General features: G+C 38.6%; 2 protein-coding genes across 7 annotated transcripts in view; one reads left to right on the top strand and one right to left on the bottom strand.

Annotated features, from left to right (window-relative positions):
* Nucleotides 1-1925, top strand: part of SNAPC3 (small nuclear RNA activating complex polypeptide 3) — a 70600-nt gene extending 68675 nt beyond the window's left edge. For both annotated transcript variants that reach the window (XM_053205082.1, XM_053205083.1), the window contains exon 10: nt 700-1925. The gene's annotated coding sequence lies outside the window, so the exon portion shown is untranslated. The remainder of the gene's footprint in view (nt 1-699) is intronic.
* Nucleotides 1-18784, bottom strand: part of PSIP1 (PC4 and SRSF1 interacting protein 1) — a 40075-nt gene extending 21291 nt beyond the window's left edge. For 3 of the 5 annotated variants that reach the window (XM_027047161.2, XM_027047162.2, XM_027047163.2), the window contains exons 1-6: nt 18620-18784; nt 17865-18080; nt 14718-14794; nt 3890-4028; nt 1276-1380; nt 350-412 (exon numbers count right to left, since the gene is read on the bottom strand). In XM_027047161.2, coding sequence (XP_026902962.1) covers nt 350-412; nt 1276-1380; nt 3890-4028; nt 14718-14794; nt 17865-17936 — 456 coding nt within the window. In that variant the 5' untranslated portion in view covers nt 17937-18080; nt 18620-18784. The remainder of the gene's footprint in view (nt 1-349; nt 413-1275; nt 1381-3889; nt 4029-14717; nt 14795-17864; nt 18081-18619) is intronic. The other 2 variants (XM_027047160.2, XM_027047164.2) reach the window with 1 other exon arrangement.
* Nucleotides 18785-25394: the final 6610 nt, after the last annotated feature.

Raw genomic sequence — 25394 nt, 5'->3', positions numbered from 1 at the left:
CTACCCTTTAATAAAATGAAGGATTTGGAGAAAAGGGCCAACTCTAAACTTAAAAAAAGTAAGGTTTCATTATCTCTACCTTCCTCAATTCAACTAAAATAAAAATTATTTTAAGATCCCTGTGGTTAAGGGGCACCTGGGCAGCTCAGTAGGTTACGCACCAAACTTCAGCTCGGGTCAGGATCTGCTGATCCAACAGTTCAAGCCCTACATCAGTCTCTGTGCTGGTGTTGTGGAGCCTGCTTGGGATTCTTTCTCTTTCCCTCGGCACCTCCCTCACTTGCATTTTCTCAAAATAAATAAATTTGAAGGGAAAAAAAAGATTCCTGTGGTTAAGCAATAACATTACCTTTCTCTTTCTCCCTCTTCTGGCAGCTTTTGGAGTGGTTATGTCAATTGCTTTAGTCACATCCTAAAATTGAAAAAATATATATACAGATGAAGCTGAACAAATTATATCAAGACTTAAAGAAAATTTCTTAAACTAAAAATTACAGCGTATTTCACTAAAGGCGCTAGGGAAACTTGTTTTGTTTCTCTGAAATTTGAAAGCAATATCATAAAAGTGAAAGTAATAGTCAGTGTCTTAAAAAAAAAAAAAAAACTTTCCTCTGTCAGATAAAACAGAGGTCATGCTTGCTAGTACACATGGAAGTTTGTCTTTTTAAATTTACAAAATGACTTTTTTCTACATTTTAGGGTTGTAAATTTTAAATGGCTGAGACTCTGGAGATCATCTAACAACCCACGAGACCTGAAAAGGCTCAGGTGAGCATCTCCCCTCAAAGATAATCAAATAGAGATGGAAGTAAACCTAGATTTAACAAAATTCAGTTCAATGCCTTTTCTAGTATCCCCCCCATCCCACAATATCTTGAAAAAGATTCCTAATAAACAGTAACCCACTCTCTTATGGGTGGACCTCATATTTTGCACAGCAAAACAACTTCAAATAAATATATCCGTGCATCTTTTTTTTTGGAAGTAATCTCTGCTCCTGAACTCATGACCTCAAGATCAAGAGTTGCATGCTCTACCGACTGAGCCAGCCAGGCGCCCCAACCATGGCCCCAGCCATGCACCATAAAGATGCAAAAATTATTTTACAATACAGTGTTTAATATTCACACAAGGAAATAAGTTTTAAACACTTTCTCATTCAGTACTCAAATACTTTAAAGATTACTTTCTATTATGAGATCAAATGATCAACCCATTTTCCAATTTCTTCCCTGCAACAAAATGGGTTTAGAATGTAAGAGAAATTAAACATACCTCATTGCTGGCTTTTTCTTCATGGTCAGTATCTTCCTTTGAAACACTTGTTTCTTTTTCTTCAACTTCAACATCAGATGATGCATTCGATTGCTTAGTTGATGCCTATAAACGACCAGGTCTATTAACTTCACAAAGTACGATTTTACCCCATTTCAAAATTTTCTACCCATGAAAAAATTCAAAAGCCTATTTAGAAGTTATAAAAGTATCTTCATTTCTGTTCCACAAAATGCTTTTAACATATACAATTTTTTAAAAAGCTTCAAATTCTATTATTCCTTTAGAAAAGTATTATAAGGGGCTGTATTCCTATAACTGAGTGTAAAGGATAAAACAGTGAGGCAGAAATGGAAGTAACATTACAAAGAAGACCATTCTAGTGTTCTAACCAATAAATATCCAACAAGATACAATGTAACGTGATTTAGAATAGCACAGACCTATACTGTATTCAACTACTGGCATATTCTAAAGAGAAACTTATCTTAGAGCCTTAGCAAAGGACATACAAGAGCTTTCTTGAAAGACTTTGATCTATATCTCATATTTAGTTTATTTAAAATTCAGACTCTTGAGACGGGATTTTGATTTAATAGGAGGTACTGAATGGGAGTCCAATCATCTTTTTTGTTTTTTTTGTTTTTTTTTTTTTCAAATTCATGAACCATAATTCAATCAGGCCAGCGATTCCTCTGGGCCCGGGGCAGCGGTGAGAACATACCCCCAGATGACAAGATACTTACACAGAAGATCTACTAGGGGCCTAAAAAGATGAGTAACGATGAGTAACAGAGATAAACACAGTACACACTGGGAGGTGAGGGTAAGCACAGGTCTATACGACGACAGCACTGCAGTCTAAACTGTGCCCCTTTCTAATGGTTTCCTTTTCAAGCCTAAACTTTTTTGCCTCTTTTATAAAAAAGGCAATGCTGATAACCCACAAAATGATAAAGTTACAACAAGAAATATAAAAGCATCCCCCCAAATTACTTCTAGCACTACAAATTTTTGTAAATCATGATGGCCAACTTTTCTATTATGTTTTGTTATGTTTGAGGTTCACTGCTTTCTCCATATCCTAGGTATGTGCCACTGGGGACCTATCTGGGCCAGAAACACAGAGTATACCACATCAGCACAATCATTCATACTTTTGTTAAGGACAGTACATTGCTAGGTTTCATGCACACAAACCACCAAAAATTTCATTGTGAAATGGAAAATCCTGAATATAGATGGTGAAAACCACCCGGAGATTAAGTAGGTACATAGGAACATAGGATAGGGTGACCATGCTGGGCTATCTGGAGGATGAAGAAGTCCTTGAAGGTACAATCACAATCACAGGACACATGATCCAAGTGAAGTTACAAACCGTTAGTTTCAGGAAATAATCAATTCAGTGTCTTTGGACTCCCATTATACAGCTGAGGCAAGAATGATGGGAAACCATCCAGTCTTACATTCATGGAACAGTATTTAGTGAATACTTATTCTTGCCATGCATATGACAACGCCAGGCACATAGGACAACTTCTTTGTTCATGGAGCTAATAACCCGTGGCAGTTAAGTACAAAAGCAAACATAGTATGGTATGATTAACAAATAAATTTGGGTGATAATGAAGGTACTCAGGATCATCTAACGCACTCCTGGAGCACCATTGTAAGATTTAAAACCTTCCAGACAGAATAGCACCTGAAAAGTTCTCTAAAGGTAAGAAGCAGCATGGCACATGCTACTTTTTGCTATCTCTTAGTTCTTACTACCTCAGTCTTATTATTTATTTTTTTAAAGTAAGCTCTACATACAATGTGGGGTTTGAACTCGTGACCGCAAGATCAAAAGTCGCATGCTCTACTGACTACCAGCCAAATGCCCCTTTCTCAATCTAATTTAAATGAACAAAACCTCTGGATACACAAAAAACAGATTAAAAAGAAAGTTTAAGGCTGCTCTTCTAAACACCAAAAACATGAAGTATACTTTGCACAGTGCTATCAGTACTTCTGTCACATATTTAATTTAACCCATATGAGGTTTGTAGTCTAATACAATTTTATGGATTTAGGAATTAAAATGACTAAGAAAAAGGGGCTCCTGGGTGGCTCAGTTGGTTAAGTGTCCGACTCTTGATTTCAGCTCAGGTCATGATCTCATGGTTCGTGAGATCAAACCCTGCATTGTGCTCTGTGCTCCGAGCACAGAGCCTGCTTGGGATTCTGTCTCTCCCTCTCTCTCCCCTTCTCTCAAAATAAATAAAAATAAACTTTAAAAAAAATGAGTAAGAAAAAAATACACTCTTCAAGTTATACTACCTAAATTTCAGAGAACAGTACATATGGCTTTAAATTCGATGACACATTAAATAATCAATCAGAAGGACTTAAATAATTGAGTATTTTCCAGTATTCTGTTTACCCATGAAGGTAACATTTTCATCAGTTCATCTAGATATGAAAGGTCAAGATTCAACCTCACAAATAAGCACAATTTAATCTGAAATTTACAAGGCTTTTAATATTGATTTTCCTAAAGCTAGAATAGCGATTATCCCCCAAGACTGAATAAATGATACTAAACTAAATTTTATGTAATATGACGCACCTGTTGACTTGAAAATTTCACTTTCGGATTATTATCTATCTCCCATAAACCTTCATTAAAGCCTTTTCGTTTATTTGGTTTGCCGTACTTTTCCTTATTTTCTGAGTAAGGAAATATATCCTTTGGGCCTAAAAAAGCACTAAAAAAGGAGAGGGAGAAAAATGTGAGTGCAAAGCATTCTCAAATATGTAAGTTATTAAACAGTACTACCCTAGGATGCAATTCTAGACAATTCTTAACCCAAAATGCCGTAAAAATCTTACATAAATTAAAGGGCAGACACAAATGATTCATTAGATTTAAGTTCAAATACTTTTGTTAAATTCAATCATAAGCTCCTAGGATCCACAGTCCCGTATTAAAAAAACACTCAAGTTGCACGATGTGAATGTACTTAATGCCACTGAACGATACACTTAAAAATGGTTACAACGGTAAATTTTATGTATAATTTATAATTTTAAAAAGCCCCAAAATGAAAAGAACTGTGATAAAATTGCATTATCACCCAAATACTAATTTCAATGTAATCTGGTACAAGGCACAATTCAAAATACTGTCAATGAGGTACATTTGTGTGTGTGTGTGTGTGTGTGTGTGTGTGTGTGTGTGTGTGTGTTGTGTGTACACGCAGGCTTTTGGAATAAAATACGGTAAGAATTTTACTTTATTCTGTGAAGGAAATCAGAGGTTATAGCTGGTTAATTTGTTCATTCATATACTCATTAAAGTCACTCTTTTATTTGTGGTAGTGTGTTCTACAAAGTCACCACACACAATTAATGAATAATGCACACCACTGCCCAAGGGAAAACACAGGGTAGGGTTCCTGTGAGCCTCTGGTCACCTTGTCACCAAGCAATACATAACCTGGTTTTTCACATGTTTCTGTTTAAAGATCTCTTAATATGTATTAGTGACTCACTAATAATGAACTCATAGCTTCAACTTCTACACCACAGATATTCTCCATATGGCACAAAACAGCCTTCTTGCACTTAGGAACGCTAAATAGCACCTCGGCACCATATCTGGGGGCTATTCCAAACTGCATAATGACCAACAAAAAAAGCACAAAAATGCAAAAATTATAGCACTACAGAAAACTGCAAAAAGGACACTTGTTTACAGTAAGACAGTGAAAACAAGAAGGCGGCAAAGTACTGCCATGGTCAGCCTCAGCTAGGAATGTGTGCATCAAACTACTCAAACTTTTTGCCGTTTTGCTTGCACATGAAGGCACCATGAGTACTGACTGATGTGGAATTACAAATATATTTTCAGTGAGCAGGCAAATTCACAAGTATGGAGTCTGTGGATGATGAGAATAAACTGTGTGTGCACCCACTGGAGATGTTCTCCAGAACAGACCCCTTGTATCTCCCTCAGTCAGTCCCGCAGAAGTCTGTCAGTTCCATAAGGGAAGATGCACCAGTATGTGGGAGTTTTTTTGTTATGCTATTTGATGTGTATGTATTCTCCAAAGGAAGAGGAAAACCAGATACTATTAATTTCCTCTAAAATGTGCTACAATTTAAGATATAAATTATTACGTACATGTCAAATTACTTACCTGGTGAAATTCTTTAAGAATTAGGGACCTAATGACTACAGGTATCACTCCAGTTAGAGTATTTTAAAAGGCTTTAGGATGATATTTTAATTAAAAAGAGACATGGAGCTCGATTTAAGTAAAGCCAGTGCATACAACAGTCAGCTTTATAATTTAAATTCTGTAATTTAGGAATATCCCTGTATACATGAATTTTTAACTACACACTGATTAAAGCATATTTAATAATTATCTCATTTGATCCAGAAATTCAGCCTTTTACTAGGAATCATGCATTCCTACCTATCTTCTCAAATTAGAAAAACACATTTAGTTAAAATAGTAAAACAATTCTTCCTACATGTTTCAAATTCCAAGTAAATAACTTGAGTTAAATCTCCATCACAAATATACTTCTATTTAGACCAAAGCAATTCAACACAAATTATCTCTCCTAAAACCTTACAAAAACAACCCATAAGGCCAAAGGCGACAAGAAAGATAATCCCATCAGAGTAGAAGATGGAAAGACAACTGAAAAGGCTGGATACTAAGTAGCAATGTACAAAGTCAGCATCATCCCTTACAGTTCAAAATGCCCAACGGGCTCAAAACTGGCATCAGGAACTTCCAAAAGTGGTAGGGACCTTAAATACTTAATAAAATTATAGAGAAATGTTTTAGAACTTCAAACATGGGGTATTTTAAGATGACTCTAAACCTAAAAGCTATTCAAAAGACAGATTCTACCATGATATTACTTACCATATAAAGGTCTGACAATTAAATTTACCTGGATTATTTTTCTTTTCTCAAAACAAGCAGTCCTCACTTTGCATGACAACATAAGACTTAAAAAATGACCATGCAATGGGAAAAATTATGATTGTTCCATAACTTTTAAAAATTGTCAAAACATTAAACACTATTTCTGACAGTGAAAAGACATGAAATAAAAAAAATAGTAAAACTAGTACTTAGGGTACATTGTAATTGAAAACATTAGAAAAAAAACTAAGCTAAAATAATTTGAATGGTTCTTGCCTTCTTCTGATCACATAACTTATGTGTAGAGTGAGCATATTTTCTATGCCTTGGCGAACTGTCATACTCCTTTCTAAGCCTGATCAGCTTCCAACATTTTATCCTTTGCACTTTCAATGTTGTGAAATATCTTTATGTTTTTTGTTGGCATCATTTCCTCTGAGACATCTTTATCCCTTTTATTACAACCACTTTCCTCATTTATGTTGATAAGCTTGCCTTCACAAATTCCTCTGGCTGCATATCCAGTCTCTCCAAATGCAGCATGTCTACATTCGAAGGTTAGCGATTTCTGCTGTTAACTCGATTTACATTCAGTTCAAATTTCACTTCTAGTGTTACTGTTTCTCTGCTGCACTTTCATCTATGTTGGCTAATTCCTGATTTGGTTCTGTAAGTGTAACTGGGCAAGTATATCACTGAGAGACAGAGGCAACCCCACCACTAAACACTGTGCCATCTACGCGTGAATTGAAAAACAGATGCACAGTGACCAATCACCAAGAGTCTTTTGAAAAAAGGGACATGCTATGCATTTGTCATTTACATTTTGACTTGTGGACTGAAGAGGTAGTGGCAAATTTTGTAGTTTATGCAATTAGTTAATATTCTAGGGTATGTGAAATCTGAACAATGTTGCTGGGGGAAATGGTGTTATTTAAATCATAGTAGCCAAAATTCACGTGTACTGGGCTCATATGCTTCTCTCCTCCTCATGCTCTGACTTTAAAATTCTACTTATAGTAGACAGTATATACACTGCCATTCTTGCTCCCTGTGACATTATATTGTTTATTTGGTCATGTCTTGTTTAAGCCTTGTCTCACAAAATAAGACATAGCTAAGATCATTAATTAATCCAATCTGAAAGTCTTAACAGAATTCTATTCATACAATGTAATAATTTATATTTGTTCTAATTCACACCACCTTCTTTGCATACACACCTTTTGATTATCCTTGGATAACTGTTATTCTTACTTTTGCTGAATAGGTTTTAAAAAATTCTCCCCTGATCCTCCTCCAGACTCAGATTTCAAGCTCTACTTTCTATTATTTTACTATTCATGATGCTCACATTATAGCTGACCCTTGAACAAAATGGGCTTGAACTGTGCAGGCACACTTATGAAGGGATTTTTTTTTTTTTAAACAGCATTGTTAAATGTATTTTCTTTTCCTCATAATTTTAACTACATTTTCTTTTCTCTAGCTTACTTTATTGTAGGAATACAGCATATAATACATATAACATACAAAATATTTGCTAATTGACTAAATTATTCATAAGACTTCTAGTTAACAGTAGGTGATTAGCAGTCAAGTTTTTGAGTCAAAGTTATTTGCAGGTTTTCAACTGCATGGTCAGTGCCTCTAACCCCTATCTTGTCCAACAGCCAACTATAGAAGTCATACTTCAATCTGCATCTTTAATCAATATACCAAATTTAAGTAACTATGCCTTTCTAAATGAGAAAAACTTTATAAATCTAAATAATTTATGTTATGCACAGAAGCTTAGAACATTTACACATGAATAGATGCTCAAATCATTAGTCATCAGTAAAATGTAAATCAAAACCACAAGATACTACCTTCACACCCACTAGGATAGGTCAAATAAAAAAGGGAACACATTTTGGCAAAGATACAGAGAAATTAAAATCCTCATATATTGCTGGTAGGAATGTTTAAATGATGCATGGCTGACTTGACAACGGTCTGGCCAACTCCTGAAAGGATTAAACCTAAGTTATCATTTGACCCAGGAATTCCACTCCCACAAAAGTAAAAACATGTCCATGCAAAAACTGATACACACAAATCTGGCATTATTCGTAATAGTCAAAAGTGAAACAATCCATATATCTACACACTGATGAATGGATAAATAAAATGGGACAGATTAATACAATGGAATACTTGGCAATAAAAAGTAATGAAACACTGTCACATGCTACAATACACATGAACCTTGAAAACATGCTACATGGAAAAGGTCAGTCATTAAAGACCACATACTGTACAGTTCCACTTATATGAAACACTCAGGACAGGGAAATAGGTTAGGGACTGCCTATGGGAAAACAGGAAGACACAATGGGGAGAAGTGGGAAGTATCTGCTAACGGGTACAGAGTTTCTTTCTGGCATTAAACGTTCTGGATAAAAACGTTTTAAAATTGTGCTAACGGCTGCACTTCTCTCTGGATATACTAAGATGAACCGTACACTTTGTCTACGATAAACTCGCTTTATTTTTTCTGAATTGTACACTTTCAATGAATTGACATATGAATTATATCTCAGTAAAGCTACTGAAATATTCTTCAGTGAATACCACATCCTACCAAAGAAAACAAAAATGATCCAAAATTTTACCATCAATAGCCACTGTTTCAGCCTGCTTTTTAGCTGTATATATACATGTAAATATTAATTTGATGTATATGCTACACACTCTTGCATACTTCTTCAAATTAAAATGAACATCTCTTCGTGGCAATAATTACTAACAGCTACCTATTATTGCACTGAGTGACTATATCAAAATTGACCGGCCTATTGTTGGGACTATTTTCTGTAACACATTTTCTACCATAAAATAACACAGCCACAATGAATATAACATTGCTCAATCTTTGAACCTATCTTCATAATATATCCTCAGTAGTACTGCTGGGTCATGGAATATGCTCAAGACTAAGGAACCCCTTAAGGGGAGTCAAAAAAAACCATGGAGGAAGAAAAGAAATCCTCCCACGTTCTCATCATAAATAAGAAATGATAATTATGGAACATGACGGGAGGTTTTAGCTGTCGCTATAGTGGCAATCATACTGAGATATACATGTGTATCAAATCCTGGTGGTTGTCGTATTGCGATATATAAATGTATCAAATCAAAAGGTACACCTTAAATTTATACATTATAGGTCGGTTATATTTTAATAAAATAAGAGCACGAGCACCCCCTCCACCACACATACACACACGCTTCTCTGTGGGATGCAATCCCACAGGTTTGATAAAGAGGGTCCAGATTAGCGTTTTTTTCGGTTTTCTTAATGTTTATTTTTTAAGAGAGGACAAATAGGGGTGGGGCAGTGACAGAGGGAGATTCAGAATTCAAAGCAGGCTACACGCTTTGAGCTGTCAGCATACAGCCTGATGTGGGGCTCAGACTCATGAACCACAAGATCATGAACTGAGCTGGATTCGGACACTTACCCGACTGAGCCACCCAGGTGCCCCCAGATTAGTTTTTAGACAGCCATCGCTAGTCCCCAAGGGCACAACTTGATGTGGCTATGGCCCTGATTCATTCTTCAAAGCATTCCACTTTAAAATGACATACCAAAAAATAATAATAAAAATAAAAACTAAAAATGTCAAAATAAAATAAAATGACCTACAAATCTCAAATACATCAAAACATTAACACATTTTAGGGTCATTTCTAAAAAACAGGGGTAAAAGTAATTTGTCTCCTTTTTAGAAAACTATGGGTTTTTTGGGGTTTTTTTTAGTTTTAACAATGAAAAGATATACATTAATTCAAAGTTACATACCAAATTCCAGAGGTGAAAGGAAACTTAAGTACCACCAAAATCTTCATTTTAAGGATTAGAAAACTGAGGGTCAGAAGCATTCACTCATTCAAGCAAGGCCATCTAGCTATTAAACAGTAGAGCCTCAACTTTGTACATAATTCCTTAACAGGGTTCCAGGGTTTCTTTTATCCAGTGTAATACAGTCTTTGAAACATCTACTAAAATACTGATACTGTACCCCTATATACATGAACTCCTGACTTTAAATACCAAAGTCATAGCCCATAAGAATCAAGATTAATGTAAAACGTCCTAAATACAGGAAATCATTAACCGTTGGCCCGTGAACAACATGGGGGGGTTTGGGATGCTGACCCTCCCATACATTTAGAAATCCGCAAGTAACTTTGACTCCCCCAAACTTAACTGCTAACAGCCTACTGTTAAACTGGAAGCCTTACCAATAACAGTCAGTCAGTCAACACACATTTTGTAGGTTGTATGTTATAAAGCTCAATTATCACACACCCGGAGCACTCTACCTTTAAAGCAAACCAGAAGTTGCACATAAAAAAATGGGAAAGCTTATCACAGCTGAAAATACAAAGCTCAAAACTCATTTAATTGTTGCCAAGTAATAAACAGAAAGTGTTATTTCTTAAAACACTGATTCTAACTTGCTGCTTCATTTCTCATTATTAAATCACAAAATATGAAATATAGTTTTATAACTAGTTTTATAACAGCACGCATTCTTTATAATAGCAAATGACTCAAAAGACAACTGAATATATATTTATTATGTGCCACAAACCTGCTGGTATAGAGATGAGTAAACAGTTCCTCTCCTCACTACTTGGTACAAGGTTTATAACAATCTACACAAGTCCCATAGCAACACACACAGTTATGGCTAGAGTACAGAAGCTGTATATAAGAACAAGTGTAGATGAAAATAAAATCCTACACTATGATTTCATTCCTTTATTCCTTTCCTGTGGACAAGTTATACACAACCCTGACTGTCCCCTCCCCATTCACCTTCACTCCTAAAACTATGTATCTGGCAGGTTTTAGAACAGCCCGTGATAGGTATTTCTTGAAGTTCCTAGAATTGAGCATCTCAGTTAATACGAAGAGCAACCTCTTTGTATTAAGATCAGTAAGGAGATACACTCAACAAAAATACCATCTTCATTTAAATTTCCTAGACTTTAGAGATAGAACTATGAGAGTATTTCCTCCGCAAACAATAGCAAGCAGTCAGCAAAACTCAAACTGCATTTCAAACAGTTTAACACAAGTCTTCAAAAAATAATACGCAACATTATCTTTGGTAGCTGACATTTGTTTAATACATGCAAAGCGCTCTTCTAAGCATTTTTCATGTAGTATCTTATTTGCAACCCAAAATTCTGAGCTAAAATATATTATTCCCATTTTACAAATGAGGAAAAAAAAGACACAAGGCTAGGCAACCTGCCTAAGGTCATGTAGCAGGTAAATGGCAGTCAGAATTCACAGCCTTCTGACCTAGTTGTTTTAAACACTATATAAATGTTGGTTAATGGACAGTAAATTCATAATCAACATATGATTTCATCTAAAGCAACTTTCAATATCACCAAGTATTTATTTAATACCTACTATGCACCAGCACTTAAGTAAATGATGATAAACAAGATAGACCAGGTGTCCCTGCTCTCCAAGCTCACTTGTAGGTGAAGGAAAAAGAAAAACAAAATTCAATCATCATAGCAAGGAAGAATATAAACATAAGAGGATCTGAGCTAATATCTAAATGACTGAAAATCTGAAGCGCTTCCCATCAAAGAAAAAACAAGCAAGGATCTGAGACAAGAGAAAGATTTATGTAACAGTGGAAAAATGTGATGAGGCTACAGAGTTAAGCACAGGCTAATTCATATAAGTTCTTACAACAGCACTTACAGATAAAAGTTGGGGGTTCTGTTTGTTGGCAATGTTAATAAGGAAGCCACTGAAGATCTCTGAACAGGGAAATGACATGATCTGACTGGGATATGAAAAGTACAAACAGACCAAGATATCATTAGGACACTATAAGTAAGCTGTAGAAGGGACAGACAAAAATGGACAGATCAGCATGCACTTTACAAGAGGACTTGCTAGCTGACTAAACGCGGAGGAGAAGGGGAAGACTTTAATACCTAATCAAAGATAACACCAACACTTGGCTCCAGGAAAAGCACTAGGTCCTTGTCAGTCTCGTTTACGAAGAATCTGTCTTGAATATGTTTTAAGACACCTAGCAGATGGTCACAGTTGGTATACATAAGGGCTCATTGTTGTCTAATATTCAAACTTGATTGCTGGATGAATTTACTGTGAATGTCATAAAATGTTAAGAAAAACCAATGTTTCTAGGTCAGAGCAAAAATGAAGCTACAAAAGGGTTCTGCACTAAATTAATTCACATTTTAAAAATATCTTTTAAAAAATCTTATCTATAAATCAGTCACAAATAAGTAGTTCTCCAAATTGGCATTTCTTCTCCCATGGTCTTCCTTTCCCATATCCCTAATTACAGGCTGTTAGAATAAACTCTCATATATGCAAAATCCAAACCGAAAGGCTCAAATAACCACATCCCAATGTGGGGGCGGGGCAAGGCAAATCATCAGAGACCCAGTTTCTGAAAACCTTAAATACAAAAAAAGTCACCAGACCAAAAGAGATCTAGCAATGCCGCCTTTCCAAAGATGAAGGGTATACTTATGAAAGCACGAAGGCACAAAACATTACAAGTGCATTTTGATTTTTTTTAACATTTATTTTTGACAGAGAGAGCGAGCACGCGCGCACAAGCGGGGGAGGGGCAGAGAGAGAGAGGGAGACAGAATCCAAAGCAGGCTCCAGGCTCTGAGCTGTCAGCACAGAGCCCGATGCAGGGCTCAAACCCACAAAACGGGAGATCATGACCTAAGCCAAAGTCGGATGCTTAACCAAGTCACCTGGGCGTCCCGACAAATGCATTTTGAAAAGAAAATTTACTATTAGCTCAATGTATATTTATTTTTGAGAGAGGGAGAGAGGAGGAGGGAGACAGTGCGAACTGGGGGGGGGGGGGGGGGGGTGCAGAGAGAGAGAGGGAGACACAGAATCCGAAGCAGGCTCCAGGCACTGAGCTGTCAGCATAGAGCCCAACGAGGGGCTCGAACTCACAAACTGTGAGATCATGATCTAAGCTGAAGCCAGATGCTTGACTTACTGAGCCACCCAGGTGCCCCTAGAATTCTAAACCTACAAAACTGGAAAATTCTAAGGAATGTCTACTCACTAGTGTTTCCAGACTTCATCAGAATCACCTGGAAGGCTTGTTAAAGCAGATTGCTGGGTCCCACACCCGTTTCTGGTACAGTAATTATGAGGTGGGGGTCCAAGAATTTTTGCATACTAAAATTCCCATGTGATACTGGTACAGCTTGACCTAGCACCACACTAAGTAAACTGCCACTCCAGTATGCAGTACACAAATTTCTCATCAAAAGATACCTTCTCCTATTAAATTTATGGAAGGTTTTTAAATGGTAGATTACTGAATCAGAAATTCATGATTTCTTGCAAAACTAAGTTTTTATATATGGGATATACCCTAAACCCAGCTCAAAGTTATTGTGAAGGCCAAACCAATTCTAGACTCAAAACTTCATTAAAAAAAAAAATTATGTGGCATTGTATGATACCATTAATATGAACTATCCAGGACTGATAAATCTACAAACAGTAAATTAGCGGTTGTCTAATTCTCAGAAGGGAATGGAGAATAACTGCTAACGGGTATGAAAATTAATGTACTAAAATCCACTGTTAAATACTTTCAACAAGTGACACTTCAGGACATAAATTTCACCTCAGTAAAGCTGTTAAAAGAAATTATGTGAAAGTTCATACAGTGGCTAAGCAACATTACACCAAATGTTGCCACTATAGACACTCAGAAATGTATAATCCTAATTAGAATCAACAACTTTGTTTCTCCTGTCCAAGGTAAACAAGCCTACTTTACTAAAATTATTGCAAATTTTAAACTTCAAGAGCAAAATCATCAAAAATCAATGAAATAGCACCTGGAGTAGTCCTATGCACCTAAAAGTAACAGTTCAAGAATATTCAATTGCAATCTTTGAAAACTTGATGTGCTCTACCAAATCAGTCCTCTGCCCATGTATATAGTCACAGTGGCTCTCAGGACCACATAAATAGAGAATTTCCCAGATTTCTTCTTGGTTTTCCCATAACAAACCATTTGCGTGGCTAATATCACAAAGCCTAAAATAGGGTGTCAAGTTGTCCTTATGAAAAGCATTTATTGTACCCATAACTGTATCAATACCAAATGCTCTGTTAAAACTTTCCTTACATACTGTTGCTGAAAGATTCCATACACATCCCCCTTTTATTAAGGAAAACGTCTATTCCAATAAAAGTTAAACCTGCAGTATCTAATTTTTCTGCCCTAAAAATAAATTTTAAAAGGGAAACTTGAAGACTTTTTCCAAAGTTCAAAGATTATTTTAAAGTTTCCTATTATTACTCTACCGCTTTCTCTTTGAACTAATCTCTACTTGTTTTTCATTTTATGCTCAATGACCCCACTAAATTAACTCTGATTTGCCTTTAGAGCTAAAAGGACTTACGTCTCATGAGTTCCAAAAAAGAATATGGGTAGTTTGTTTGTGGGTGGTTTTACAGCTCCATCAGGAACTTCATCTACCTAAAAGAAAGATCAGAAAAATTAAAATCTTTTAAATCATACACACCTCAACACACCAGAATAAAGTGAAAACAAGCCATCCAAAAAGGATCTGATAAAAGTAGACCAGTTCTACAGGTCATAATCCCTATCCCAATTCTGAAACCCAAGAAGCTCAACAACCCAAAATATTTCTCAGAACTCATTTGGTGGCAAAACCCGGACTGACACTGAAGCAATTTCGTCGTATCTTTTATCCACCTAGTGTTTCTGATGCTTCTCTGCGAAGATACTCTGTTAGATTACCACGTGCCATTCCAGAAGGCCCTAACCAGGAGCAAAATACATGCCACATGTACCACTGTTACCTTTCTAAAATCCTCCAACACTGAATTGTTAAACATATCTGACCCTAAGCATTTCAGATAAGGGAGTCTGAACCTGTTCAAAAATCATAAATGATACTTCCGCACGAAGGCTATACAAATATTGGAGTCATGTAAAAGACATTAATGAAAGTTCCAAGCAGTATTTCTAAAAGTTTGAGACACACATTCTGGAAAGATCTTGCACCTACATAGTTGAATCACAGGAGGTTCTGTTCCTTTTTTCATTTCTCTTTCAGTCTTTCTAATTAAGGAAAAAGGTATTAGGTGCTGTTAAGTCTAACATCAGTAATACCTGTTACTTTCCCTTATCAACAAGGGAAAGCAGACCTGAGAGGTAAAGCCATCAGGCAGTACTATCAAGCCAGGATTTAACCTATTTTTTCATCACTTAGACTTCATAATAACACTTGTGTCATAACCTTCACAAATTGAAAGACATTAAAAAAAAAATCAGTTAGCTTTGTTAAGAAGAGAGCAGACCACTCGAGGACCTACCCTGCACTCTTTATGCATTATCATGTTGAAGAAAAGACCGTGAGGGTGATCAGACTGTTTGGCAGTCTGAGGTTGCAGAAATCCATAGAATCATTATCACCTAACACTCTTAGAGACTTTAATTTCCTCACGTATACCATCATTGTACTGGTCATTTCAACTTTGTGACAAGGCCCCCAAAATTGTGAAAATGCTTAGAGCCCTTACGATAAGGGATATTTTTCTGTTAACCCAGTTCATATGTTCTTTCTGCTAACAAACAGTTTTAAATGTGCAGTCCCTACAGAGTGTAATAAATGTTTGGCAACTTTAAGTTGACTGTAAAAACAATTATTATTGATACAGGATTACGAGAACATGCAAAACTTAAAAAGTAAGGAAGTTTGGAATGTGGAGGCAGAAAATATTAAAATCAAATTAGGAACAATTGTCACAGTCACAGATGAGACCTAATCTCTCTTAAGCAAAGACATAATTTAAGATTGGAGAAGATGGAAAAATGAATATAAATTTTGCACACAGATAGTATCAAACCAGAATCAGCAGCTTCTAAGAAAAAGACAAAAATTTCCCATTCCAATCCAAATGAACTTGTTGAATACAAAACTTATTAAACAAAGAAGAAAAATACTCTTGCCTTCCTAAGGTTACTTTATTTTGCTTTCAGCAGTACTAACTCAATCAAAGGAGGTAACTTTTTAAACATTTTCACTTGGCTTTTAAGTGCACCATAGCATCGAAATGTGACTACAGATATATCCTGTAATCTCAGATTTTAGAACGCCTCAAAATAAATTAGGATGTAAAAGCCATGAAAACAAAGTGCCTTGGAGGGGTCTTAAACCTGCCCAATTTCCCTCTGCTCTAGTCAAACATGGAACAGTGTTTTATATAAATACATGATTACATACTAAGGACGGGGGGGGGGGGGGGGAGGCGGGGCATGAAGACATTCAATTTATGTCTACTGCCCTCAAGAAGTTTTCAATCTATTTGGAAGTCAAAGCATGCACGTAACAGTTAAAATGTTCTCACAAAGGAAAGAGTGTCAAATATATAGGTAAGAATTTTGAGTTAAGGATCATTCAAGATAAGGCTCCAACCAAAAAGCAGACTTGATAGACTAGGGGGAAAAAAATCTGTCCAGGTTTAGGAAGGAAACCTGTAAACAAGAAATGGATGGGAAAAATCAAGAAACAGTGAACACCTTACACTTGGATAGCAGTCAGCAAACACGCTGCAGGATTCTCTATGGGTATGTTTTCTCCCAGCTGACATAATTAAAACTACAGGATTTAAATGTCTTTAAGAAACACACTCCTCAAAGAAGAGCAAGTTGGTGGAAATTACAACTTTAGAATATCAAGTTTATATTTAAAAAGGCTCTTGAACATTCTAATGGATCTCAACACTCTTTTGGTTCTATCATGATCTCAGAACCTGAGTCCTACCATAAGCTAACAAAAAGACCTCTTTTTCCGAAAATGGCGCTTAGATATTAAACAGTTTCAATTCTTAAATGTCACCAAAAAACCCTAGGCCTTAATTACCTCTCTGTACCACTAGATGTGAGCCTAGGAATCGGAGTCTATTGCTCTTTTGCCTAAGGGAAACAGAGGAAAAACAACTTTTTCAAGGTCATAAGGCAAACTTCACCAATAAAAATGTGAAAATACATTTACATCTTATTGTAAAATTTTCAAGAATATCCAGTCCTACATCTCTGTATGAAACAAGCAAATCCAGAGGCCTCATCAACTACAAAACGTTTTTAAAAACCCTGTGAATCCAATTTAATCACCTCTTTGACATCTAAGAGGCTGCATAAGCTCCACGGATTCTCTACATTTCACTCAAAATTTCAAAACCCTCCATGTTTCATTAATTTGTAAACATCAAACCCCACACGTGATTATTTTCCCCTACAATGGAACATTAACTGGCATCCCGTTTCAATATTTCCTATTAAGAAAACCTGCCAAAGTCTGTCAAAAACAAACCATAGGGAAATGCTTAAGTAGAAACACCTGGATTTTTGCAATTCCATGCGCGATTCCCGGGCAAAAAGCTAAAACGAAAGGTTGCAAATGAGCCCGAAGGAAAGCGAGGGGGAGAAAGGACCCGGAGAACAAAATTAAGAGGAAGGGTAGGAGGTAGGCCCCTGGGGAAGGTAGCACCGCTGAATCGAAGGCTAAAAAATCACTTACTCGAGCTGGCCAATGAGGATAACCTTTCATCTTGGCGAAGATGAGGTCTCCAGGTTTGAAATCGCGAGTCATGTTTCGGGGGCGAGGCCGGGGGGTCTGAAGCCCGGGGAGGAGGCGCGGCGGTGCGCACAGCGAGGGGATGCGGGAGGGCGGACGGGAGCCCAGGCTCCCGGGGCGGCGGGAGGGGGGAAGATGCCTCCGGGCGTCCCGACGCGCCTGCGAGGGAGAGCACGGAGGGCGGTTAATGCTAAGAAACCCGAAGGGAGGGGCCGCACGGGGAGGCCCGGGGGAAGGGGAGGGGGAGGGGAGGCCCGGGGAGGGGTGGGGGTGGGAGAGTGAGGGGAGAGCCGCCTCCCGCTCCTCCCCCGCGAGTGCGCGGCCTCCGCAGCCCAGGAGCTACCCCTCCAGGCTTCGGCAGGTCCACCGCTCGACGCCCGAAGAGACGCCACCACCTGAGACAGAGATGCTTCTCAGCCCCCGATTCCCCTTTCTCCCGCCCCATCTTTCCTCTGGCTTTTTTTCTCCGGGCTTAAGCGCCGAGAGGGAGGGGATCTGGGGAGAGGGAAAAAAGATGGCAAAGGGAAGGGGAACGTTCCCCTCTCGTGCACACAGGACCTCTCCCCCCGACCTGCTCCCCGACGGCCGCAGCCCCGGGGCTGCCCCTGGGCTCCAGGGCGGGCCGCAGCCACTTCCCCGCTACAGCCAGGAGCGAGGCCACTGAGGGGGGGCGGGGCGAGTCCCCGCCGCCCGCTCACCTGCCGGGGCCGCGGGCGCTGAGGCTGCGGTGGCGGGCCGGCCGCCTCTGCCCGCGTCCACGCAAGCCACCTGCGCCACCAGCTGCCGCAGAGGCGTCTCAACGGCCCCGAATCGCAACCGCCGCCGCCGCTGCCGCCGCCGTCGCTGCGCTGCTCCCGCGCGGCTCCCGCTCGGCGCCCGCTAGCACTGGGGCGAGACCAACTGCTCGCCGAGGGAGGGGGGACAACGCAGCACCGGCCTGAGGTGTGTGACGCGGGAGTGGAACTTCAGAAGACGACGGATCCCCAAGTTGGCTTTTGCCCATCAGTGACAGCCAGATGCAGAGAGACGCTGGTGCGAAGGAACAAAGAAGTGGGCGAAAATAGCTCGGCCCCAGGCGGCTCCCCCCTGCGGTTTGCAGAGTGGTCGGGCCCGGCCCGCCCCTGCTGGCTCCTCTGCGTGTGTGTATTTGTATGTGTACTGTATGTAAAAGGCGGGGAGGGAGGAAACGATTGTTGTGGACGGGGTTTGGGGGCGGGTATCCGGGCCTCCAGCCCTCGGCTGTGTGTTAGGGAGAACCTGGCAGCCTAAGTTGCATGTTCTTGCATCGTTTCCCAGGGTGGAGAGGCTTTAATGCTGCACTTGCGCGGTTTGCACCATCCATCCAAAAAAGAACTGTACAAAAACCCATAGATGAAATCGGAGCAGGAGGGTGTGCAGCTTGTAGGCCTCTTACAGCTCGCTGAATGGGCCTTACAGTAGCCTTTTCCTTGAAATTGTAATATGAGAAAGCCCTATTTCTTTTATTTTAAATTTAAAGCACCAAAGAAAACTGCAATCCTAACGAATGCAAAATGTGAAAGGAAGAAAACAATGACAGGAAAGCATAAGTCTTTTAGATAGGATGTGGGTTTGGGCCCGTACTAAATTTTAGCTGCATCTAAATTTTATTTCTCTAGTAGAGTGGTAGCTGGGAGGTGGAAAGTGTAGAAGTGTTTGTAAGGCTCACATAATTTATCTCTTAAAATACTCTTCAAGGGATTTCTAAGATTTATTTTTTGATCCTTCAGCTAATGCAGTTTTTAATATGTTGGTAGTAATATGCCCGGCTTTCTAATGTGCATTATTGGTAGCTTAATATTTTTACTGTACCAGAACTGTGTCACTAGATTGTCTAATTTTATTTAACCATTAACATTCACCCAAGTTCCTAATAAATGTAGTGACTAAAAAGGCATTTTGAAAATGAATAAATATTAACCTTAAGCTTTGTTTCATGCTCCACTGATTCCCACTTCCCCAAAAAGTACCTACTGTGTGTCAAGCTTTTTTAGGTGCTGGGGTTACAACCGTGAACAACAAGCACAAATTCTTCCTGAAACAGAATGAAAACATGGAAAAGCCTAAATGTTAAACTATGTAAATAATGGCATGTAGCTCATACTTATTTAAATGAACTCACAACTGGGAATAAATCAGGAAAAGCTGTATTAAGTAGGTAAAAATTGAGAAGAATTCTCTAAAAGCGATACACATGTCTTCAAAAGGAATGTAGACATTCCCAGTGCAAATTGTCCTGCAGGGAATTTCAGGAGACTAAGTCATACCACAGCAACACGCAGAGGGTTCCAAGTGTTGCAAAAAGAGAAATTGACTGGCAAGGGAAAGGGAAGGGTTAGAAAAAGGTCTTGAAGCCTTTCATCCTGATCAGTTTGATATGATGTATGCTAGGCAGCTAGGTTGCTGAGCTAGAAAGGAAAGATGAATCTTTAAAAAGTTACTCTTGCTTGCTACAAAGTAGATGACAGTAGAAAAAGCCTGGAGGTTACTGTTCTACTCCCTAAGTGACCCATTTCTAGAAGAGACTGGTGACTGAAAAAGGGAAGAGCTAAGAACACGAAAGAATGATTTTCAGGCATTAGCCATAAATCATGCACAGGAAAAGTGGAGAAAGATGTAGGGAAGAAAATTCCAAGACTGTTGAGTAGGAGAGACCAAGGCATCATCCAGCAACCATTTCTTGTGCACCTCCTTTGTTCTAAGCCTTTTAAGGCTTTGCAGTTCCAAGTCTTGGTCCTGGGCCCAGCAGCATGGGCTTCCCCTCACCAGACTTGCTAAATCAGAATCTGCATTTTAACGAGATCCCCAGGTGATTCTTATGCATATTCAAGTTGAGAGACTTCTGCTGTGGAGGATACTACAGGCTACAGGAACACAAAATCAAGTAGGAAAACAGAACTGGAATAGATGAATTATAATTAATACTAAAAGATAACTTTTTATTAGTGCAAAATGATAGAACAAGTAAAAAGGGAGTGGTTACTGTGGGCGGGGGGGGGGGGGCGCTTCTCAGAAAAGAAATGCAAATAGAAGGCAAATGGAAAAGCATTGGTGCTTTGGTGTTAATGTTAAAAATATAAAGTACAAACCTTGCTCTTGCTATCTTTAAGTTTGGTAATTTCAATTTGTGATAGTCTATAGGCAACAAGCTATACCCTTGAAACAATAAGTCAGGGCAAAACAGGTGGTAGTTTAAGCCTCTACAGAACAAAAGCCCAGGATCCCTGGGAGCAGCAGTTCAGAATGGGAGGGAAAGGGGGAGTGGAGAGGGAGGAGGGAGGCTTGTGCTCATCAGAACCACTTGGAGAGCTTTTCTGAACTGAGAGCCTGTGCCCCTCTCTAACCGTGCTAGATGCATCCCGCACCCATACTCAGCCTTCTTACAGGGCATGCCAGGAAAAGTACAGCAAGATAGAAATTAAAGGGCAATGATAAGTTGTAAAGAGAAAGAATACAATCTCCAAAACAAATGAGGCAAGAGGGTGGGGGGTGGGAGAGCTAAATGAATCAAGGAAGGAACATGATTCACATTCTCTCATTTTATCTGGGTGTTCTTACCCCCATTTTACAGATGAGAAAACAGGCTCACAAAACTTCAGCAACTTGCCCCCAAATCACACATCTAGTCAAGAGGCCAAGGCAACATTCCAGCCAGTCAATTCTCAGGTCCACGCCTTTGTGTGGTCCCACGCCACCTCTAGGTGGAGCAGGGGGCCAGTAGTGCTGGATACCAAGGAGCTTATAATTAGAAAAAGATGCTGGAAGGAAAAGCACCCAGCCCTTACTCTTCCAACTTCTGTCTGGACTTGGAAGTATTTCCAGCTTAAATTTCCTAATGACCTTCCTCTACCCCACCCCATTCGCCAGCTTGGCCCTATCATCGGCCCATGCTATTAACTCCCTCCAGTTTTAAGAGATTCAGCCCAAAAATCACCTCTGGAAAGGCTTCTAACCTCATCTTAATGTGACATAATTTCTTATTTACAATCCTTATGACTAATATTTAAACTACTTAGAAATAGGCACGACCTTAGTCATCAGTGCCTGGCATTTAGCAGGCACTAAACAAAATTTTTCTCAAGAAATATTTGTTGAATGCATGAGAGGAAGGGCCAAGTGAGAAACTCCCTTGACCCTTAGTTTGAGAAAACAGATAAAAAGACACTTTAAAGGACATTTGTTTTTGTTTTGACTTTGTGAATTGTTCATGTCACAAAGCTTAACCCTTTAAAAGCACTGATATCTTTTCATTGACTAAAATACATCCACTTACCAGTTTTGTTAAGGGAAATCTTTCTAAATAAGAGTTGATACATATCCCCCAAATTTAGCAATAATAATCCCTTCCTTCACATCTTTTGCATAGAATACATATAATTCCCTACCTTAATATATGGTATTTGTAACGTACCTTAAACTTATCAGTATAAACCCCAATTATTAAACTTTCCTTATGTGTAATACTTCAAGCCTCACAAATAGGGAAGTTAGCAAGAACATGGGGAAGACAAAGGGCGTTAATCAAAGAGCTAGTTCAGTTAGAGATGTCATAAATCTGGTCTAGACCCAGCTTCCCGCTTGTTTCCCTGAGCATTTGGATTTTCGGCCGTATGGAAGGGAAAAACCAAGATGTGCTGGTTTGTGAGACAGTGACTGAGCTACTGTACCAATGGCTATGGGGGAGTCATTCTCAGACACATGGAGTAAGAGAAGTCTTAATGAGTGTGAGTGCTCATTAGAACAGCTGTCAAGAAGCAAGGCTAGGACAGGGATGGCCAGTTGACCTGTGAGTGCTGTTGGTACCTATTCTGAAGGCTGCCTAGCTGTGTGTTGTTCTAAGGGAATTTTAAAAATCACTGCACGACCTCCTCTGTAATCACTTCTTACCTCAGAAACTTGCTTTGCTTTTTTCTTAGATCTCCACATCCAGTCTCATCCTACATGCTCCTCTTTATTCTTCTGCCTATTTTTTTGTGAATTTTCCCTTTTTCATCTTCTTCTTTCTTGTACATTCTTCATCACTGCATGCTCTCGCTTTCTGACTTAGGTCGCCCAGAAGTACAGCTTTGAAAATGGAATGATCCCTTGTTTTGGTCAATAGGCCTACTGATGTGATAATATCTTTTATTATCTTTGTGCCTTTGTTTTTTCTAAGGGTGGAGAAATGAGTACTGATTGCCAAGGGTTAGGAATGGGATGGCTACAAAGTGGAGGATTTTCATGGCAATGGAATAGTTCTGCATCTTGATTGGGGTAGTAGTTGCCGGAATCTACACATGCTACAAAAATGGCATAAAACTGTACATGCACCTCGTACCAATGTCAGTTGCCCCTCTTTGTCATAGTACTTACAGTTGCTTAAGATGTCACCATTAGAGGAAATGGGTGAAGGGTTGTAGAGGACCTTTCTGGATTATTTTTGCCATTTCCTGTGAATCTATAAATTTTTCAAAGTAAAAGTGAAAACACCAGGTATATATATTGACAGTTCAAGAGAGGTCTTTTGTTCAGGGCAAGGAAAATCTGCTTGTGTTTATAGGCATTAGGAAGTTAGGAACAGGGCTAGGAGAAGGAGAGAAATGCAATATTGCAGTGTCTTCTCACCTATGTGTGTGGTTGTATGTGTGACGCATGGCTCCTAAAATGCTTTCTTCATATGCATCATCATGAACACTTCCCTAGTGCTACCACCCTTTATAGCCATCCAAACCCCTTCCCCTTGCAATTCCTAACCATTGACAATCACTAATGATTTCTCCATCCCTATAATGTTGTCATTTCAAATTTTGTCATTTCATTTCATTATATACATGGAATCATACGGTGTGTGACTTTGCAGATGGGCTTTTTCCACTCATCTTAATACTTTTAAAATCCATTTAAGTTTTTCTGTGAATCAATAGCTCATTAATTTTTGTAAATTTACATAGTTTGTTTAGCTATTCACCTATTGAAGGACATTTTGATCGTTTCCAGATTTTTGCTACTATAATGAAAACTGCTGTAAACATTCCTGTACATGTTTTGTGTAGCTCAAAGTTTTTATTCCTCTGGGATACATGCCCAGGAGTGCAATTACCGGGTCATATTGTAGTTGCATACTTAATTTTGTAAGAACTCGCCAAACTATTTTCCAGAATGACAGTACATTTTACATTCTCACCAACAATGTGCAAAAGATCTACTTTATGTACACCTTCACCACCATTTGGAATTGTCACTAATTTTTCCTTTCACTGTTCTAATAAGTGTGATCTTAACTTCCATTTTCTTTTTTAAAACTATTTAGTGCACGTGTGTGCGTGTGTGTGTGTTTGCGTGTGTGTGTGTGTGTGTATGCACACATGCGCACCAGCCAGGGAGAGGCAGAGAGGGAGACAGAATCCCACGCAGACTCTGCACTGACAGATACAGGGCTTGATCTCACAAACAGCGAGATCATGACTTGAGCTGAAATCATGAGTTAGACGCTAAACCGACTAAGCCACCCAGATGTTCCTCAGTTTCCATGTCCCTAATGATTAGTGATATTAAACATCTTTTCATGTGCCTATTTACCATCTGTATATCCTCTTTGGTGACATGTCTCTTCATGTCCTTTGCCCATTTTCTAATTGGATTAGTTTTTACTGTTGAGTTTTGATCATTCTTTACATATTTTTCTTTATTTAAAAATTTTTTTTTACATTTATTTATTTTTGAGAGACAGAGAGAGACAGAGCACAAGTGGGGGAGGGGCAGAGAGAGAGAATGAGACACAGAATCCGAAGCAGGCTCCAGGCTCTGAGCTGTTAGCACAGAGCCGGACGCGGGGCTCGAAGTCACAAAACGTGAGATCATGACCTGAGCTGAAGTTGGATGCTCAACTAACTGAGCCATCCAGGAGCCCCTCTTTATATATTTTTCATAAGAATCCTTTGTCAGAAATGATTTGTAAATATTTTCTCACAATCTATACGTTGTCTTTTCATCTTCTTTACAGGATCTTTCACTGACTAAAAGTTGTTAATATTGATGAAGTCCTATTTATCAATGTTTTTCTTTTATAGATTACGTTTTTGTTGTCATGTCTAAGAACTCTTCACCAAGCCCTAGGTCCCAAAGATTTTTCTCCTATGTTTTCTTCTAAAAGTTTTAGAGGTTAATATCTTATGTTTAAATCTATGATCTATTTTGAGTTAATTTTTTCGGATAAGATATGACATTTAGATGGAGGTTCTTTTTTTGGGGGAGTCTATGGATATCCAAATGCTCTAGCAGCTTTGCTGAAAAACTATCTTTGTTTCATTGAATTGCTTTTTTACCTTTGTCAAAAATAATTTTACTATATTTGTGTGAGAATTTCTCTATTTTTTTCTTTTTTTTAAAAACTTAAAAAAATTTTTTTAAATATTTTTGAAAGAGAGAGAGACAGAGCATGAGCGGGGGGAGGAGCAGAGAGAGGAGGAGACACAG

The sequence above is a fragment of the Acinonyx jubatus genome, chromosome D4 (genome assembly GCF_027475565.1).
Source record: "Acinonyx jubatus isolate Ajub_Pintada_27869175 chromosome D4, VMU_Ajub_asm_v1.0, whole genome shotgun sequence".
NCBI classification, from domain to species: Eukaryota; Metazoa; Chordata; class Mammalia; order Carnivora; family Felidae; genus Acinonyx; species Acinonyx jubatus.
Note: the sequence above shows the minus strand (reverse complement) of the source record. Positions and strands in the feature narration are given on the sequence as shown.